At 40.0% G+C, this 20528-nt stretch overlaps 1 protein-coding gene across 16 annotated transcripts in view; it reads left to right on the top strand.

Annotated features, from left to right (window-relative positions):
* The window catches only part of EPB41L3 (erythrocyte membrane protein band 4.1 like 3), a 226594-nt gene that overhangs the window by 170169 nt on the left and 35897 nt on the right, over positions 1–20528 (top strand). For all 16 annotated transcript variants that reach the window (XM_057526599.1, XM_057526594.1, XM_057526600.1 and 13 more), the window contains exons 4-9: positions 4148–4252; positions 5767–5809; positions 11017–11092; positions 13096–13314; positions 13669–13756; positions 18938–19090. In XM_057526599.1, the coding sequence (XP_057382582.1) occupies positions 4148–4252; positions 5767–5809; positions 11017–11092; positions 13096–13314; positions 13669–13756; positions 18938–19090 (684 nt within the window). The remainder of the gene's footprint in view (positions 1–4147; positions 4253–5766; positions 5810–11016; positions 11093–13095; positions 13315–13668; positions 13757–18937; positions 19091–20528) is intronic.

The raw sequence follows: 20528 nt of genomic DNA, 5'->3' as shown, positions 1-20528 counted from the left end.
TTTTTTTTTTAACATCTTTATTGGAGTATAATTGCTTTACAATGGTGTGTTAGTTTCTGCTTTATAACAAACTGAATCAGTTATACATATACGTATGTTCTCATATCTCTTCCCTCTTGCATCTCCCTCCCTCCCACCCTGATTGCTACTTTTGTTTAGACGTGATGAAGTTATTGAGATTACATTTCTTAAAAGAGCAGAGTTACATACTAAGATAAATAGAGACAAAATTATTTGCTGAGATGCTTCAGAATACCCAGGGGGAGGATGAGTGGAGCAGAACTCCGGATGAACCAAAGTTGTGGTCTTCAGAGGCATTTGTTAAAACTGGGTGATGAGTATGCAGGCTTTCATGATGCTGTTCTCTCTACTTTGGGAAATGTTTGAAATTCCCCCATCCTAAAACACTCTGAAATTAATTCTTAAAAGTTGTTAGACAAATGAAAGTACAAATAAAAATTCTAATGTAAACTTTCAGGTGATGCTGGTTGATAAGACCTTGAGAACCAGTGTTTTACAAACATTGTAAAAATCTTGAATTATCTTGGACTTGCAGGAAGTTTCATTAATGCTGCAGAAAAGCTTATTTCATCTGCTGTGTTTGAGTGGTGATGATGGACGTATCCTCATCTTCTCTATTAGAAACAGAAACCCAATTTTAAGTGGAAAAAGAGGGTAGAGAGAGGGCAGTCCACCATTGGTTTGTTACTCCAGGAAAGCAAAATCCACTTTCCTTAATGTCCAGTGTTAAAAGTCAATGGTTATGTAGACTGCGAATGCATCTGAGTCAGAGACATGACTTAAAAACTCACAGGAAACAGCAAATGAGACTAAAAGCTGTTCATTGTCTCCAGTTAAGTAAATTATCCATTGATTTTAGAATACCTCTGTCCAAAAAATGTTTTTTAATGTACTGAATTCTTTTTTTTTTTCTTAACATCTTTATCGGAGTATAATTGCTTTACAATGGTGTGTTAGTTTCTGCTTTATAACAAAGTGAATCAGTTATACATATACATATGTTCCCATATCTCTTCCCTCTTGCATCTCCCTCCCTCCCACCCTCCCTATCCCACCCCTCTAGGTGGTCACAAAGCATCGAGCTGATCTCCCTGTGCTATGCGACTGCTTCCCACTAGCCTCTACTGAATTCTTGACTCATTATAGCTGTTATAAACATACCCAATGAAAGTAAGGTGCCTAGATTTGATCACTTAATGAACATCCTATCTTTGGGAACCGAATATTTAACATAAATTCTCTAAAAGGTCCAGTGACGGTTGAGCTTTAGTCATATTTTAGATGTTACTACCTAAAGATGCACACAATGTCAACATGTAGAAATAATTGACTTAAAAAGTTAAATAATGCACTAGAAAAAAATTATCTGAGTAAGAAGAATCAAGAATTTGGGGGAGTTGGGAGTGATTGCAGAGGGGATCCTGTCCGGGGCTACAAAATAGTCCCATTTTGTGTCCTGTGCTAACTCCATCCATTGCCAGGGTCTTTCTCATCACGTGTGCGGAAGGGCTCTGAAGCCGCATTTGGGCTGCCCGGGGGAGTGAGCTGTGATCATTAGTGATGTTGGCCATGAGCACAGGTGCCCAGTTACAGCCTCAAGCCCGTGATCACCTGGCTCCATGGAGTCATCCATCCTCACTCAAGGATGTGCAGGTGAAGGCCCACATGACGGGAGAGGCCTTTCCAGTGTCATCCAGCTGGCTGGCGGCTGTGGTGACGTTCGGCAGATAGGAATTTCATTGTTTACATATAACCATCTATAGCAGATTCTAGACAACCCGTCTTAGTTCTTAGGGCCAAAACAAACAAACAGAAACAAACCCAAAAACCCTTCAGAGTGAGGAATGGACCACTATGTTATTGTCTTAAGGACTGTTTATAGTGTTCAAATATGTTTAAAATAGTAAGAAAAAATCTGGTCTGTTCAAGAGAGAGCTGTGGTTCATTAATAGAAATCAAATAGTGAGAAGCCAGAAAATTAAGAACCAGTTAGTACAGTGGTCTGTGCTTGAGCTAATCATTCCACCTGTTTGACAAAAGGAAGAAGACAGCAGCCAGAAGATAGCTAATAAAACAATGCCCAAGGCCGCCTGCAGCATGACCAGAATAATTCCTCCATTGAGGGCCTGGCTGTGGTCTGCTGGCTCTGAGGATGTAGAAGGCTTTGTAGAGGAAGGTTTATTGTGTTTGTTTTGATTTGTTTTTACTCATTGAGAAAGTACTTGGCCAGACACTGCTGTGTATTTGTGTGTGTGTGTGTGTGTATGTGTGTGTGTGTGTTGTGTTCTAGTTAAAGCAGTTAGACAGTAAGCAGATAATTGATATCTGAAAAAAGAGCAGGGCATATTAATACTAAGTATGTTTATTGGCACCACAAGGAGCTGTATATGTGCTCCTACCACAGAAATGCCTAGTGAGTTCTATATTACGTATTCTGCCATTTATCAATCACGTAGGCTGATAATATCAATAGCTGACGTTTGTGGGATGCTTGACATGTGTTATCACTGGACCAAGTTGGAATACTTTGTTTCATTTTAATGTCAACCATTACAAAGAAGTAGATGGTATCGTACCCGTTTTACAGAGGGAAAGCTTCGAGGTCCGCACAGCTGCAAGGGACATAAGGAAGACTCAAAGCCAGGTTTACCTATTAAAGCCGCCGTCATAGGCAATACTAAGACTGCCTCTCCCATGTAACTCCTCTGAGCCTCTGTGTTCTTATCTCTAAACTGGACATCATACCAATGGAAGCATCAGAAGAACCAGTTTTTTTTTGGTGCAAACTTTATAATTTGTTAAGCATTATTCAGAAGCAATATGCTGTTATTTACAAATAAAGGATTTAAACCAGCGAGCAGCACTTCATTGTCATACCATTTATTTATATCCATTGAACAATGTTACACAGTCTGGCTAACATGTAATTTATTTTCATACACTATTAAACTTTTTTCAAATTCAACATTGATTATTCAGCTGGTTACAATTCAGGCTTCACTTTTCTATCCTACATTTATCTTTTCTCCTAAATAGTCATGCTTGAGGGGACTAAGTAATTTCCAATATATTCGCGGTTGCACAGTAATACATACCACTGACACGTCTTCTGGATACTTACTCTTTTGGTATGCCCATTGTTTATCAATTTTCTTATTTTTCTCTTACTACATTAAATCTTAAAGACAAATACGCTTAAGGTACGAGATGTGAAATGTTGGTACTGCACAGACAAAATGTAGTTTAGCTTAATTGCTTCCAGTTAATCCATCTCCAACTCCAAGGCCAAGTTTAAAAGACCTTTGATGAAAATATGATACTGTATATCACCATAAATTAAGCTGATGGATTTTTTTTTCCCCAGATGACTGCCTTTTTTCTTTCTCCAATTGACTGCTTTATGGCCAAAAATACAGCACATATATCTACATCTTACATTTATAAATGATAATTTAAATCTTTAAACTTAATGAACATGTTTGTTATGTTTAAGAGAAAGGATTTTCTCTAAAAAAAAACAATTAAGAGAAAGTTGAACTCTGTGATACAAAATTGAAATTTGTGGCTGTAAACAAAAACTAATACAGTTTAACGGGCTTTAGAAAGTGATCCATAGCTAGAATTTCTAAGTAAGGACTGGGATAGAAAGTTTGAAGGGGACTTCCGCCTAAGACAAGGAATGGGGTTAATTCTTCTCAGGCCCAGAGCCTGATCACCTGGGGGAGTGAGCGTGGGTATTCCGAAACACAGCTGTGGTTGGCCCTTTAATGCGCTCACCGTCGGGATTTTTGTGTTTCACAATATATTTGAGGCTTCCAAGCACCACTTCATTTCCCCAACTACTTCCGTTTCGAAATCATCCGCAGGTCGCCTGTACTTACTCACTGGCAGGAGTTATTTTTTTATTTATTTGTTTGTTCTGTAGGAGCTGCCTCTTGTAGGATTAGGTCCACTTTATTGAGCCTTTTTTCGAGTTAAAAAGGAGACGGTAAAGTGATCAAACCTCCTTGTTATTTACTGAACAGTTACAACAAGCAAGATTTTAAATTTTACCCATTTTGTTCGTGGCAATTGAGAGAACTTTCTTGGTGTGTGTTGACTCGTTTTTCTGTTTTGTTCTCCATAGAAACGCTCCAGAGGCCAAGTGCTGTTTGATAAAGTATGTGAACATCTGAATTTGCTAGAAAAAGACTATTTTGGGCTTACATATCAAGATGCTGAAAACCAGAAGGTGAGTGGTTGAAAGCAATACAAAGTATTATGGCTTCAACTGCGCTTCACTGCAAGCAAGTGAGCTGAAACTGAATTGGCAAATCGTTTTCTCCACCTCCCCTCGTACTCCCACGCCCTCACATTTATTATCCAAGGCCCTAAATGCTGTTAATCACCTTATTTCTTCATGAAGGAAATTATTGACAACTTCCTTTAATCTTGAGTCTTTTGGGAAACAGTCAGTCAGTCAGCGTTTCTGCTTTTCATGATTGAGTTCTTTATGGTTCCAGAAAAGCATTTTATATGGTGCTTTGGGGGGGATGATATATTTCCATGGATTTGAGCCAATGAGAATCACATACATTGATAATTACACAGAAAACATGTTCACTGGATGCCATCTTATGAATTCATCTTATTGCACTTTCATATTCTTGCTGAATCACAATATGAGATGAATCATGTACAGACCTGGTGTACAAGGCAAGCAGTTAATGTATTCAGTCTACATTTAATGTTACATGTAAACCCTCTGTAGACTCTTATACCTGCTGCAGTCTCTTCAGGCCTTTATCTCACTTATCCCCCCAACTGCCTGAAAGATAAGGAAGAAGAAATTGTTTCCTTAATGCTGGAAACTGAGCCACAGCAATTGTGCTCATTAAACGTCACTTGTTTTGTTGTCGTTCGTTAGTGAATCGTACTTTATCTTTACTGAATTCCGTGGATGATGTCTAACTTCATTATTAAACACCTGAGTGTTCTGATGAGGAAAATCGTGTCAAACAAGTGTTCGTTTGTTAGGAAAGCATTCTAAGAAGGTGCCTTAAAATCTATAATCACAGAAGTCGCTGCGTGGGACTGAATGGCTAGGACATCCGTGGTCAAGTTACATGCAGAGTCAGCTCTCTGTGTTCTTGGGTTCTGCATCTGCAGATTCAACCAACAGCAGATCAAAAAAAAATTTTTTTAATTCCAGAAAGTTCCAAAAAGCAAAATTTGAATTTGCCAGTGCACCAGCAAGTATTTACATAGCATGTCCATTGAATTAGGTATTATAAATAATCTAGAAATGATTTCAAGTATATGGGGGCATTGCATAGGTTATATACAAATACTGTGCCATTTTATATAAGGGACTTGAGCATCCTCAGATTTTGGTGTTACCTGGGGTCCTGGAACCAATCCCCTGTGGTTACTGAAGGATGACTGTATCTTCAGCTCATGCTTGTAACTTGTTTGAACCTAGAATCCACCATTTTTTCCCCTCTGTTTCTGTGCTAGCTTGAATCCCTGAAGGCACTTGTTGTAAAAGAAAAGAACTTTGTCAAGCCTGAATTGCGTGCACACACATCTTCTCATTAGACCAGAGCCTGGGCCCTCGCAGGACAAGCGAAGGGGCACCAGATGTAGGGGAAGGACCCAGCTGGGGGCCACTCCTTCTCAAATACGTTTAGTTCATCTCTACCCAGTCAACACTAAGTCATCTCCATTCTTCTCTGATTCATATTCAGACTCTCACTTCTTTTTCAGAATTGGTTGGACCCTGCTAAGGAAATTAAAAAACAGATTCGAAGTAAGTTCTTTTGGATTATTATGTGTAGAAATAGGAAGACTTTCAAAGAGTGGGGTTATCTGAAGTGGTAGCTCATACCCACATGGCTGGTGTGAATACGGTATTTTGAAAGACAGATTAAGATCTCAAATTTTATCTTTGGCAGGTTGGTCTAGCTCAGATACCCGTTATTAATTATCACGACCCGGGAATAAAATGACATGACACTTGACCTATTCCCTTGCCTGTTCAGAGATGTGAGATATGATTTAATCAAGTGATGCCCCCGTTGACAATCATCTAAAAGTTTCAAACTTAATTATTAATGTTGTATTAAACCTAACTGCCACCAAAGTATGCAAGGCAAGCAGTCAAGCTAAAAGTAATAGTCGTTTAATAGCTTAGAAATGGAGTAACAAGTCAGACTAAAGTTTACTGTCTGATGACATCTTCTTTTCTTAGCCCTAAAGGCAATTTAAGAAATGGACATTTCCTAGCGCACAAAACAATTACATGAGCCACTCAGAAAATTTAAATACAAGTAGCTAATAAGTATTAGAAAAGGTGCTAAGTCTTAGTAATAATTAAATGCAAATTAAAATGAGACATTTTTCACCTATTCAGATTAGCAAAGATTTTAAAAGTTTAATAATGCCCTACACTGGCAATTTTGTACACAGTTGGTAGAAATATAACCCTTTAAGAAGGCATTTTGTGTCAGTATTTATTAAAATTTAAAATGTGCTTATTCTTTGACCCCTGATTTTACTTGTAGAAATGTATCCAGTGTCTGCTTAAGAGAGGAGTGTCTACATGTGTGTACATGTACGAAAGTTCATTGTCATACCATTGGCAATAGAAGAAGACTCAAAGCAACTTAAATATCCATTTATAAAGAAATGATTAAATAGATCATGAAATAGCCATACCGTGAAATATTAGGTAGCTGTTAAATAGAATGAGGTAGAATAAATATGTTTTAGCTCTCATTAGTGAGACCTTAGAGAAATAATTCATATTTGTTTAAAATGAGTTATGCATATATAGGTATGTGGAAATACCTATACCTCCAGATGTGGCACTGCAGGGTAGGGGGTTGAGAAAGAGGAATTTTTTCATTTTTATTTTTAAGCCTTTTCTGTAGCTGTTGCTTTTTACTATGGATAAATGGTAAAACATGGATATACTTTATAATTTCAACTAACTAGTTAATTTTTTTCAAGCAATTCATTTTTTATCAATAAAATCTAGTTTAATTTTCCAGAACAACTGATTCTATTTGAAGATTAAATTTAAGACCAATTTATTAATAAGAACAGCCTTCCCATCAAAGTTACTATTAAAAGAGAGAGCCAATCTTTCTAGTGCCTTTGAATGTTCTGAGGTCTCAAAATATCCTACATGCTAATAAAAAGTAATTAGTAGCGAGCAGTTTGAAATGGCTTAATACTAGATAATATCTCAAAAGAAGCAAAAAATTTGCTATGCTTCTAGATATTAGAGAGTCTGATAATTCTTTATGCAACGAAAACATCTTTACCATATTTTTGAGAGGAATTTGGTGTGGTCACTAATCAGAAACTTGATAGTGAAGTAGTTTGATAGAACTAAGTTGGGATTAAAACCAGGGACAGCTACCGTTGTGATAAGAAGGTGAAAACTTCAGAGTCCTAGTAAAAACTTTAAGATGATGAATATGTTGTAAGGATCTTTTTATGGAGTTATTAAAAGCAGATGTGCTGAATATCTTAACATTTCATGTGCTTTAAGTCCTCTGTATTCACCTAATTAATAAAACACTGTTTCGTACTTGGTTGATTTTATAATTACAGAGCACTTTGAAAATATATTAAATGTTCAAGGATAAGACATTAATTATGTTACAAGAAAGGCTGTAACAACAGTTAATTTTCTTTTCTGCTGTTAATGGAATTCTTTTTTTCCTTCATTTCCCATTTATCCTGTCTCCGACCTTCTTTTCTAAGAGATGAAGTTTGGGGGACAATCAGAACGTGAGATTTAGAGGATATTTTCCTCATGTAGATTAGGCAGTGTTTGTGACAGCAACATAAAGAAAACCAAGTGACAATCATGCAGATAAAGGAGGAGACAAGGAAAAAATTGGAATTTTTTAGGAATGGAATTTGGTGTTTTTATCTATATTCCTTATTGTTTCCCATGCACAAAATGCCTTCTTTCCACAAAAGGTACATTCTATCAAGGCAGAAAAGTATTATCAGAGCTAATGTAATTATTGTACAATCACTTCCTCTTTCTGAACATAAATATCAACAATAAAAGGATATTTCCATTATTTTTATGCTGTAGGTCCACAGTAGGTCTCTAGAATGAGCTCTTCAAGAGAATGGCAAATGGCAATCAAGCTGATAAAGATTTTAAGTTATGAATTTATGAGAAATAGAAAATTCTGAGCCTGAAGAGTTAGTTCTTATGAAAAAAATTTCTTATTCCAGTCATCTTTTATGCCTAGCAGATCTAAAATTTCTAAATATATTCTGATATATAGTATATTTATGATACAGTAACTTCATGATATAGAATATATGATATATAGTGATTTATGCTATAAACGAAGTATATTTAGAAATTTTAAGATTTGGCAGGCATAGAAGACTAAAATTAGAATTTTTTCATAAGAATGAATTCTCTTCAGTTTCACAGTTTTCTGATTATCATAAATTTGGAATTTAAAATCCTATGTCAGCGTTATAGAATGTCATTTTAATGCATTCAAGCTCTTGCATTTCCGTCTCTAACCAGAGCCGTCATCTGATCAGACACAGGCTCACAAACCAATTTATGGCATAACCATAGCCTCCCAGTGATTTGTTTCTACCAGATTCTTTATGGAGATATGTATTTCAGCTTTAATCTGCCTCTCTCATTAATTTCAAATGTTACACCTCATTTCACTGGATTTTTTTTTTCTTGATTGTGGTGTAGATTGTGTTTTTCCTTAAACTTTCCCACCGTTTCAAAATAATGTCCTGCAAAACCTCATATTTGATTGGGTTATAACCTTAGGAAAGTAGATTCCTTGGGATTAGTGATTTTCAAAGTGCAGTCCCTGAGCCCAAGTGTATTAGAACCATTAGGGTGTTTATTAAAATCACAAGTTCCTGGGCCATAATGCACACCTCCGGAATAAAAGCCTCTGAGTAGGGCCGAGGGATTGGCATTTTTAACAAGCCCCTCAGATGCTTCTTAGGCCCACGATCATTTGAAAGTCACTTTCCTGTAATGAGGATTTTTGCATTGAAATATCTTTCTTCTATTTTTATTCCCTCTTAGTTTCCAACTTGGAGTGTTTACCCTGAATTTATTATGAGTTTAATTACATTGCTAAACGATTCATTGGATTCACTTTGAAGTGGATAAAAATTATAAAAGAGCAATAAATCCATTTCCCATAACGAATCCATTAGCTTTCATTCCAGTTGCTTGCGGGGAAACCAGCTCTCATGATGAACCTCACCGCTGGCAAGCATTCCATTTTAGCAGGAGGTGAATAGGAGTCAATAGGAAAGTAAAACCAAATCAGACTTGTTAATTTTAGAATAGCAAGAGGACATTTTTGAGAACAGTGGGAAAAATAATCGCTAGAAATATATTTGATTGCCAGATATTTTATGACTTGTAATTCTTACAGCCCATGTTTTGGGAATATTTTCTTAGTGGTTTAGAAATGGCACGAAACACCCAGTAATACCTGGTCCCTATACCAAGTCCTTTATAAGGCAACTCAAATAGTGTCCCTGCCAGGTGGACCTCTAAGTGTAATATGAAAAGCGGTGTCCAGAATAAGCCAGAATTAGTGAATAGACTATGCCATGGATGACAGAAATATAGGTGACCTCTGCAGCTAAGTATTTGCTCCTCAAGCAAGAGAACAGTTCAAAGGAAGGAGCCGGGCAGTACTTAGGATGTTGTCCCTTTCTTGTGAATGTTTGGGAAGGACTCGGGGAGAGAATGGAGCTTCCAGGAGTCACTGAATAGGAGAAGGGGGTGTTTGGAAGTCTTAGGAGGGCATTTGAAGCGTGAGGGCTGGACCATGAGGTCAGAGCAAAAGGGAGACCAGGGCTCAGAGGAAAGGCCTCTAGCACCGAAGCTGGGAGACCAGGAGGGTCCTCCAAGCCACCGTTCAGAACAAGCAGGGCCCAGGCCCTTGGAGTGTGCTTACTGGGTGGAGGGAAGACATGGAAACAGTTCCCGGCGAAGGGGCACCCAGGCTTCAGTAATGTAGCGCATTTATTAAAAGGCCAGACAGAGAGACCAAGGTGAAAATAAGTGACAGGGGTGATCACAGAGAGAGTAAATGTCGAAAAGAAGAAAAGGTGGGTTTTATTCTCATTTACGGTGGTAAACATGGTTAGGTATACACAACTAGAGAATGCACGGATGAAACGGAGCACTCAGGAAGGCTTGTAATGTCTCACGTTTCCATATGGACAGTCCGGGGAGCAGGTGCCTGTGAGCTGACGTCTGGGTGACCCCCTTCCCCGCTGGAGAGGCCATAGGAGAGGCCACAGGAGGAGGGGCGGCCGCGTGCAGTGAGGACCGTCCTGATCGGGGGCTGAGGAGGAGGGCTGGGCTTGGTAATGCACAGCAAATACCCCCCCCCCCGTCTCTTCCATCAGAAATCTCCCCAAGTAAGGAAAGAACTTTCCAAATGGCCCACAGAGCCGCTCATCTCTCAATACGACAGCAAACCTTTCCCATAAAATACAGATATCCTGAACAGTCCCTTGACATGTATTATTCTGGGATCTGACCTGTAATAACAAAGCAGAAGGGACAAAGGAAATGGGATTCTGTCTGTAATGTTGGTATGTGAGCTCTCCAGAACTTCAGAGAATAGATCCGGTCAGCACTAGACTCGTCTGATTGAGGCTTATCTGTCTCGTTTACTTTTTTTTCCCTCTTCCCAAGGCCTTTGTCCCTGAGAAAGGGAGGAAGTTTGGTCAATTTCCTTGCTAGTTAGAAACTCCAGTAAAGGATTTGATGGGGCAGAAGATTAGAAACTGGAGGAAGTTTCCGAGTTACCTGTGAGTTTCACTGAAAGGAGACTTCCCTGTTTTCCATTGATGATTAAAATGTTGCCTGGGTGTTAGTGCCTGGAGTTAGGGCAGTTCTAGCTACCTCTTAGTATATAATAAGTACAAAGGGATTGTCTAAGACTTCATTCTGATTTTTTCTCCTCTCCGCAGGTGGTGCTTGGTACTTTTCATTTAATGTGAAATTTTACCCACCAGACCCTGCCCAGCTGTCTGAAGATATCACCAGGTATTTGAACGTTGGCAGTGAAAAAGGCAGGCATGTTGGGGGTTGTGCTCCTCCTAAATTCTCGGGAGGAGAGCAGGCTTACATCTGGTAACCTTACGGTCATCCACACTGAAATGGCAAACAAAAGGCGACTGAATGAGAGCAAACATCCGATGAGAAGATTTGCCATATCATATCTGTTCCCAGTTGAATCTTTGGTGCTAAGCTGACTTCCCTCTGCCTGACCCTGGTGGGAAAACACGCAGAATTGAGATGCTGTCATCCACCCACCACAGTCAAATTCGATGGGATTCAGCCTTAAATGATACGACAATTCCTAGTGCTCCTGTTTCAAAACTTAAGAGCAAAAGCGTGTCTTCGGATGCTTATGCCTTTTTATATAACCAGTCTGATACGTGGTGGCTGTTTTAAAAAATCACACAGGCCTGCACACACACACACACACAAATGCACATAAACACGTGCACACCTAAGAGTGTACCTTCCACGCCTTCTGTATACAAGGAAGATGTTTCATTCGTTTTAGAGAAAAGGCATCAAGAAAGGAATCGAACAGTCTGGCCTGGTGACTGAGCTTTGAGTTTAAGGAAGAATCTCTTTATGAAGCCATTCTGGGTTTGCTGTGTGTCCTTCTAGGCCTCTTCTAATGCTTTCTACTTTGGAATCCTTGGTTTTCTCACTGTGTTTCGTAGTAAGTTTATAGCCAGTCAGAGTGATACTGTGCAGTGTGGCCTTACAACCCTTCTTGGCAGGCTTTTCAGGAAAGAGAAATTACTCAAAAAGCTTTCGTCACTTGCTATGATGAAAAATCATTTCAGCAGACGTGTTAGGAGAAGGGGAAAAACTAGTTCCAGAAGATTTCTTTTATATTTTCATTAAATCAAAAAACAATTTGTAATTTCTTATATAAAGATACTTTTTAGTAGTCGAGGGACTATTTAATTGTGGCTAATTTATGGTTAGAGAGCATATATATACTTTGAGTTGGAATCTAGTGCATGATTCCTTTCCATTTGTGTCATGTGTGTAGGGCCTGTGAAATGTGTCGAAATTTTTGTATCTGGATTACATGGCGTTTACTTATATCATCAGCTTAAAACCGTATTTAGAGGGGACCTTAACATAGTCCTCAGCTTCAACAGATTAACGGTTCGTTTCTTATGTGAAAGGCACAAGGTATATTTTATTCTTATACTCGTACGCTGGGCCATGAAGACTGTTCATAAAATTCATCAATGTTCCCACTTACCTTGGAGTCTTCTACTGTTAGTATATCTGTCACTCTTAGAAGCAGAATAACAGGGAAGGTAAAAGTCAGCTATTAATGGAGATATTTGCATATGATATTGGCAAAATTATATGGAAAATGTTTCAGAGTCCCCCAATTTAGAATTGTTTACTTTTAGTGATGAGATTTTAAGGTAATAATTCTTCAAAGTTAGTCTTCGTAACGGTTGAATTCTGGGAAGTTATCTAAAGAAAAACATGAGACCTTGACCCAGGAGAAAGCTCCTCTCATCAGGAGCGCAGGAAGTGGCAAGTAGTGTTCATGATGGTGCAGCCGTTGAGTTACCTGCAATTTGTCTTGGTCGTGTGGCAGGACCTTTCATCTAGATAGCAAAATGAGACTTCCTTTAGGTAGTTGGGGCCTAATCATTATATTTAAGAGCACCATTTTTATATTATAATTTCCCCCGCCAGAGATTTTGTTTGACTTTCAACGTTATCTTAATGTCAGAGAAATAGTCTGTAGGTTTCTTTTACTCTATGCCTGATCGATGAGTCCCTGTATTATTATGAACTTGCCTCGAGACGCCCTTAAATATTGTATTTTGTAGCTAAGTATCTTCCCCTAGTATTTAGATCCAAATCCAGATGCTAGACAATGTATCCTAGTGGATTATTCTGCAGGGAGAGCTTGCTTGCCGCCCACTTTGTACTGGGCAGTCTCCTTTCCAGTCTCCTAACGCTGGCTTTCTGCCCGTTCCTCTGGCTCCTGGAAGGTACTACCTCTGCTTACAGCTGCGCGATGACATCGTGTCTGGCAGGCTGCCCTGCTCCTTTGTCACCCTTGCCACGTTGGGCTCGTACACCGTCCAGTCAGAACTGGGAGACTACGACCCAGACGAGTGTGGCAGTGACTACATCAGCGAGTTCCGCTTCGCGCCAAACCACACAAAAGAACTAGAAGACAAAGTCATCGAGCTGCACAAGAGCCACAGGTTAGCGGCAGGAGCCCCGGGAGCGTCCGTTTAAGCTGTGCTTGGCGGGTGGGCATCCCCCGCGCCACCTGCTTCTCCCGGGACTGAAGTCAGTGCCTTAAGGGTGGGACCCAGCAGACTGAGGTTCTGGACCTGGTACAGTTCTGGGTATTTACACTCCCACTCGGGACGTCCTTGTGATGTTTCTGCTAAAAGCCATTTTCCTGGTATTCTCCCTCCGTCTCCCCCAGAGTACAAATCTTTTGGTACCTCCGTGGGAACTTGCAAGGGAGCTAAGTGGAAAATATTATGGCTCCGCCAGGTTAAAAAAAAAAACACAACAGCATTGTAATACCTCTCATTTTTTCTTATCAGAGGAATGACTCCCGCAGAAGCAGAGATGTATTTCTTGGAAAACGCCAAAAAGCTCTCCATGTATGGGGTGGATTTACATCATGCCAAGGTATGCATTTTTTAAACTCCAGGCCTTCCATCTAATTTTATTTAACAGTGTCCAGGACCCAGTTGTCACAAACGTTTATATGCCAAGTACTGTGTATGCCCCGTTGTCATGCCCACCAGGCACTCAGAAAATTCATGTTAAATTTTAAAAGCTCTCTGTAAAGTTTAGATACTGTGACAAATAATCAGGGCTTTGAAATAAGATGGTTATTTTGAAGTTCAGTTAAAATTAACCAGCCAGGCTAAGATTGCCTAGTCTATCACAGTGGTTCACTTTTCCTGGGGAACGGCTTTGATCCATCTTCTGAGCTGATAAAAGCTTTGGGTCCCAGAATAGCCCTGCTCTCCGTCTCATCACTATCACCTTTTTATTTTATTTATTTATTTTTTTGCCTAACTTGTCTTTTAAAGAAAGAAAAAGAGGGAAGAGATAAGATAAGAGAGCAGAGAGAACTGGAGAAGCACTATAGTTTTGGGTTTGTTTTGTTTTGAACTTTCTCAGTCACTGTGTGTAATAAAACGGATTCTCCATCCTTACATACAGCACATTAATTGTAGTGTTTGGTCAAGTTTATTTTCAGGACATTCTCTGTAATAAATAATTCTGCTACAAATAAATCCTCTCTGCGTGTCCAAAAAAAAAGAAAAGATTGCCTAGTGGATGGGTGAATTGTTGAGGCTGTATCTTGGTTCCAGAGTCTTGCGAAGAGAGAAGTCAGGATTGGACTGGATTAAGGTTGGGAGGATGTATCAGCAGCTTTTACTCCATGTCACACTTTTTCCAGAATCTCTGTATTTTTCAACAGTGAGAGAGTGAGCCTATGGGCCGTTAGTCTGTTATCTGAACAGCTGTGAATAAAAGCGCCGTGGAAGCAGAGGCAAGCTTTCCCAAAAACTTCTATCAGCAAAACATAGGAAATGGGTTAGGCTCTTAGGGATGGATTCTGGTACTTCAGCAGCGCTGAAACGATCAGTACTTGAAGTTCGGGGGCAGCTTCTTCTGATTTGGGCTGACACGATGACGTTGCTCCTGGCTGGGGATGTGGCTTTACTTCGGGTGGGCAGAGTGGTCATGATCACACAGTCCGGGGCTCACAAGAACGTGCACGTAACAGGCTGCCAGCCAAGCGAGTGTCTTACACAGTCAAGTTTGGGGCCAAGAAATGAAGAGGGTTTCAGCCGGCTTTGTTTAGGCAAACATCTCAACAACCCTGGGGACCCCTGGGAGGAAAATCTATGATCTGTACATTCTGTTGATGCTGCATTTGGGGACCTGACAGATCGAGAGTGAGTTTGGACAAGAAAATGGTGAGGATCGAATGAACGCAGGTCGAATTGGTTGCATCTGTGGATCATTTTGTACGTCACTCAGGGTGAGCACTTCTGAGGCCTGAAGGCCTCAACAAGAGCAAAATCCCTGAGAATTGGCTAGGGCTTACACCAGGGACGCTGGTACCGGAGAGCCAAGCTCGTTGACATTCGTGTGTAATTACAACAGCAGGTATAGCTCTGTTTACTTGCCAGTTAATTATTACACGTTTTCACTTACTTTGTGCTCGGATAACATAGCGTTTTATAGTTTATGCCAGATATAACGTAGGATGAGGATTTAAAAAGAAAATAAGGACACGCACTAAGATTGTGTTTCTCTTAGAGTTTTTCCCTACGTGGCTGAAAGATAAGGAAACAAGACAAAAATGAAGGTAGCCTGGAAATTTGAGTGACTCGAAAGCTATTTTTGAGTTACATGACACACGATGACTCACTTACTGCCCAGGGGAAAATAAATAAAAGGCGAGGGCCTCCACTTAGGAGAAGGGCAACTCAGCATGTATCTGTGTTCCTATCAGGAAAAATGAAATCACTTAACATGGCTATCGCGACTGAATTAAAGTAGATGGCTGCTTTGTCATTCAATAATGTGATTTGAAATTATGCCAGTTAAAAAAGAGAGAGAATTAAGGAAGTGCCAATGCAGCCTGTGATAGGATTTCATGTGAATACTAAGTATAACAAATGATTTGGTTTTGGACTTCATTTTCTCATGCAGACGCCCTCCATCATTTCAAGAAGGAAGTTTACTGAATTAAATTAGAGCTAATTTCCGGTTATAAGTGAGATGCTTCTCTTCTATTGATAGTATTGAAAGGCCCTGAGCTCTAGGACCTAGTTAGAAATTCTGAACTGTGATCTTGGACTCCACAGCTCTGTATGAAGAATAAATATCCATATTAGGTGAAGGTCCCTTGGTTTGGAAAACCTGTTCTAAATGCTTTGTTTTTTTCTTAGGAAGCCTGTCTCTGCTTGTTTGTCATTTAATGTCACTCTGAATAGGCTCTGTCAGAGTCATTTATTTCATATAACATTCTGAAATGTAGTTATAAATCCATATCAGGTATCCCGTGGACCAGGAGATAATAAAGGATGGGAAAGTTGGAACAGTGATTTTAAGTTAAGAGAATAGTACCTTCGTTTATTTTAATTAGGATAGGCTGAGGCTGTCCAGGGCTTCCTTCAATGCTCCCTGCTAAAGGGAGCGTTAAATATGTTTATTGATAGGGAAACACATGTCCCCAAGAAAGACCACGGTTATAGCTTTTGATACAGAAGATTCATCAAGCTACTACCTCAATGCTATGGGCTGCGGCAGTAACCTTGATATCAAAAGTGTCCTTTTCTTGGTGGCTGTGCCATGAATGAAATGGAAACGTCCATCAGTTTTAAGCTCCGCTTATTCCTGCCACTTTCTTTTCTTCGTTTGCCTTTTCTTCCGGCAAACAAGTAGTGGCTTAACACATGCTAGGCAGGCGCTGTGCTGACCACGTGGCCAGGTCAGCAGGATAAACAGAGGCTGCTCTCCACCAGCCTGGGTCTGGAGAAGGAAGAGGCATGGGGTTAGTGGCAGCACCGCTGGCTCGGGCTGTGCTGGCGATATTAATGCTTTGGGGACCCAGAGAAGTGTGTGTGGGAGACGGCAAGGGAGGGGTGCATCGCAGGAGCCTCCGATCTTCCCCACAAACGGATTCCACTTTCTTGTGATTCAAAGATACCAAGGAGTGATTTAAAGTAGATAATAATGGAAGAGGTTGTAAATGCCCAGAGTGCTTCCTACACTTATGTTCTTCATCACAAAGAAAGTGACTCAAGGAGCCGTTATTCCAGCAGCCCTGCTCATGCAGACATTTCTGCTCAGGACCTGGGGGGTCGCCTGTGTGGTCCTGGGAGCAGGTCGGCTAGATCTCAGGGTCCATCGTGCCTCCCCCACCCCCGCCCTACTTCCAGCATCAGGTCATAGCTCTGTAAATTACTCTTTCAGGTTAAAGCCCTTGATAAATAGTGGCGGAGCCTTTGAATTCCTCTCAAATCTGATTATGTTGTAATATCCTGCCGTCAAGTCCTTCCACTTCTATGGAGTGATTTCGTGTCTAGTGGAGTGATACGTTTCCAAGGAAAAATATTTCATTTTAAATCAGTTAAATTGTATGTGTAACCTCACAGTTCCCAGAGAGGGACCAAAATATTTATTTCTGATTCTGGAAATGTTCATCTTGTGCTTTGCACTGGCGGGATTTAGGAAGTCAGTCTCTCCCACCCCTGTACGGATGAGTCAGAAGCCCCCGTTTGGATTCCTTCATGTCTCCCTCCCCCCGTTTGCTGGGGCTGCAGTGACTCAAAGCGGGACAGCCCCGCCGATGACCGTGTCTCAGACCTCAGCTTCGCCTCCACGACACCCTGCTTCCAACAACCAGTGAGACACGGGGGGTGGGGACCGCACATCACACACAGCACTGCCTTCTGTCCTTTGTTCTTACCCCGCTCAAGACCACCACAGATGTTCACTTTACCCCGATTTCACCGGGACACAACATTGAGGGGGCATAGACTGCTCGTGGGGTGTCTCCTGAGCTTTATATAACATCTCTGATGACCTCTGGGACCCCTCATTGCACATCCCTAGGAGATGACCCAAAGAAGGACTGTGCAAGCAGCAAAAGCAAGTTGCAAATATAGCATGATCCCACTTTTGTTTTAAAAGAAGTCTATATGCATATATTAAATGCATTTATATAAAATTAAATATATTTAAATTAAATATATTAAATGCATCTATATTTATGTATGTGAGCCAAGTGGTTAAGTGAGCGCCACTGGGCGGTGAGTGTGTGTTGGGGTCCTGTTGGGGAGCACGCTCGTACTTTAAAAAGACTATTGTATATTCGAATTTTACTCTGACAGTAATGGTATACAGAAAGAGAATCAAGGGCTTCCCTGGTGGCGCAGTGGTGAAGAACCCGCCTGCCAATGCAGGGGACACGGGTTCGAGCCCTGGTCCGGGAAGATCCCACGTGCCACGAAGCAACTAAGCCCGTGCGCCACAACTACTGAAGCCCGGTTGCCACAACTACTGAAACCCGCACGCCTAGAGCCCGTGCTCCACGACAGGCGGAGCCACCACAATGAGAAGCCCACACACCACATCGAAGAGTAGCCCCCGCTCGCCGCAACTAGAGAAAGCCCACGCGCAGCAACGAAGACCGAACACAACCAATAATTAAATAAATAAATAAATAATAAAAATTAAATTAAAAAAAAGAGAATCAAGACTTTTTAAAGGAACAAACCCCAAAACACTCATCGGAAAGGATGGGGGTCTCTCTGTTAGTGTGCGTATTAGTTAAAAGTCCTGCCCCTGGAAGCAGGCTGCCCATATTCAACTGGGATGGACACTTAACCTTTCTGTGCCTCAGTTTTCTTGTCTGTAAAGTGGGAATAATAATAGCAGCTATCTCAGAATTATCCTAGTGAAGATTAACAATGCATGTAAAGTGGTCAGAGCCGTGCCTGGCACTCAGTAATGAGAACTGAGGCTCTGATCATTACCGTTACTAACACACCTTCACCTGGGTGGCCTTCTCTGTGTGCAGTGTTGACATGCTGTGTAAGTCCAAGATACCTGGGTGAACAGAGTTTACACTAACAAATCTCCAGAGTGATAAATATCTTCATCAAAAGGCTATTATTTAGTGGTAATATTTTTTAAAGTGCTACAGTACTTTTCATATTTAGGTTAGAGCTGCAGGTAGTTAATTATAGGTTCTGACCTGGAGGCTTAAATAGTGTACCCACCATAAATGGAAATAGGTGAGATGCTCATCCATCGTTTCTTGCTGCCATTTTCCAGGATTCTGAAGGAGTTGAAATCATGTTAGGAGTGTGTGCAAGTGGTTTGTTGATATATCGTGACCGACTACGCATCAACAGGTTTGCCTGGCCAAAGGTTCTAAAGATTTCGTACAAACGGAACAACTTTTACATTAAGATCCGGCCGGGAGAGGTAAGTAGACCCCAATTTGCATGTACGTTGGGAAGAAAGTTACCAAAGAGCAAACAAAAATTTAAGTTACCTGCTCACACGTTCTGAACATGGCAGGACATAATGAGTTATAGCTAAACGCCTAAGAGAACTTACTATAGGTTTGTCCAATAAACAGTAATAAGGTATTCTCTTCTTTTTTATTCTGTTGTTCTAGTTTTTCCCCACTGCATACATTAATTGAAAGGCTTTTCTTTTTACATATTTCAGTGGAAAATCAAGATTCATGAATAATGTTTTGTATTTTTCAAGCTGCGGTGTAAAAGAAACTCTTAGTTGCTAAACCTCTTTGTGAATGAAGAATAGATTTCTTCCCATCGGTCCTGTTGTTCTGTCTCCGTGTCCCCTCTCTTGTCCTCCAAATCTGATAGTACCCTAAAGGGAATAGCTTAGAGGTAACATGCATCAAAGTATAAGAAAGATTAGAACAAGTGACACCGGGTATAAATTATGCAAGTTCTGTAGCCTAATGTATTTCTCCCCTTTGTTTTTCAATCAGAGAGGCTAATGAAAGAATCAAAATTGTTAATTAATCCTTGGTCCTTAGGCAGAAGCATCCATCCATGGTCAACTTATGTCCTCCTTAGTGGTTTGACATAATATATAGTAAATATCTGCTGTTTTCTCATAATAGATAATAAGTATGTCCAAGTTCTAATTAGTATAGTTAATATAATGGAGGCAGTTGAAGCTCTAAGACTGCAGCTCATTTAGTTTCTGAACATTTTCTGGTACAATATAGAATTATCTCCTGTCTTCAAAATTAACCTCACCACTGGTGGAAAACACAATTTAAAAATCACTGTACGGAATATAATGTACAGCATGGTGACTGTAGTTCATAACATCGTATTGTGTATTTGAAGTCGCTAAGAGAGTAGATCTTAAAAGTTCTCATCATAAGAAAAAAAATTTGTAACTTTGCGTGGTAATAGATATTAACTAGCCTCATTGTGGTGGTCATTTCACAAAATATACAAACATCAAAGCATTATGTTGTACATCCAAAACTAATATAATGCTGTATGTCAGTTATATCTCAGTACAAAAAAAGTTTAAAGAATAAGACTATAAAGCAAGCAATCGTGTTTAACGTGAATATAAAATCAAACTTGTCTATGAAGACTGAAATAATCTATGAGCTTTTCATATAAATGTCTGAAATTAAAGTCATTTTTTAATATTTCCTAAAGATTGCATGTTAAACTTATAACCAAGATATGTTTGATTTATGAAACATTAAGTGAGCATCTATATATTGCCAAGCACTGTGTTGGGCATTGAGAATAGAAAGGTAAATACGACCTTGTTCCTGTCCTATAGGGAGTTTCTGTTTAGCAGAGAAGACTCACACACTTGCAATTACAGCATCACAATGCAAGTGTGATAATGTTCCGTA

This window comes from Balaenoptera acutorostrata, chromosome 13 (genome assembly GCF_949987535.1).
Source record: "Balaenoptera acutorostrata chromosome 13, mBalAcu1.1, whole genome shotgun sequence".
Lineage (NCBI taxonomy): Eukaryota > Metazoa > Chordata > Mammalia > Artiodactyla > Balaenopteridae > Balaenoptera > Balaenoptera acutorostrata.
Note: the sequence above shows the minus strand (reverse complement) of the source record. Positions and strands in the feature narration are given on the sequence as shown.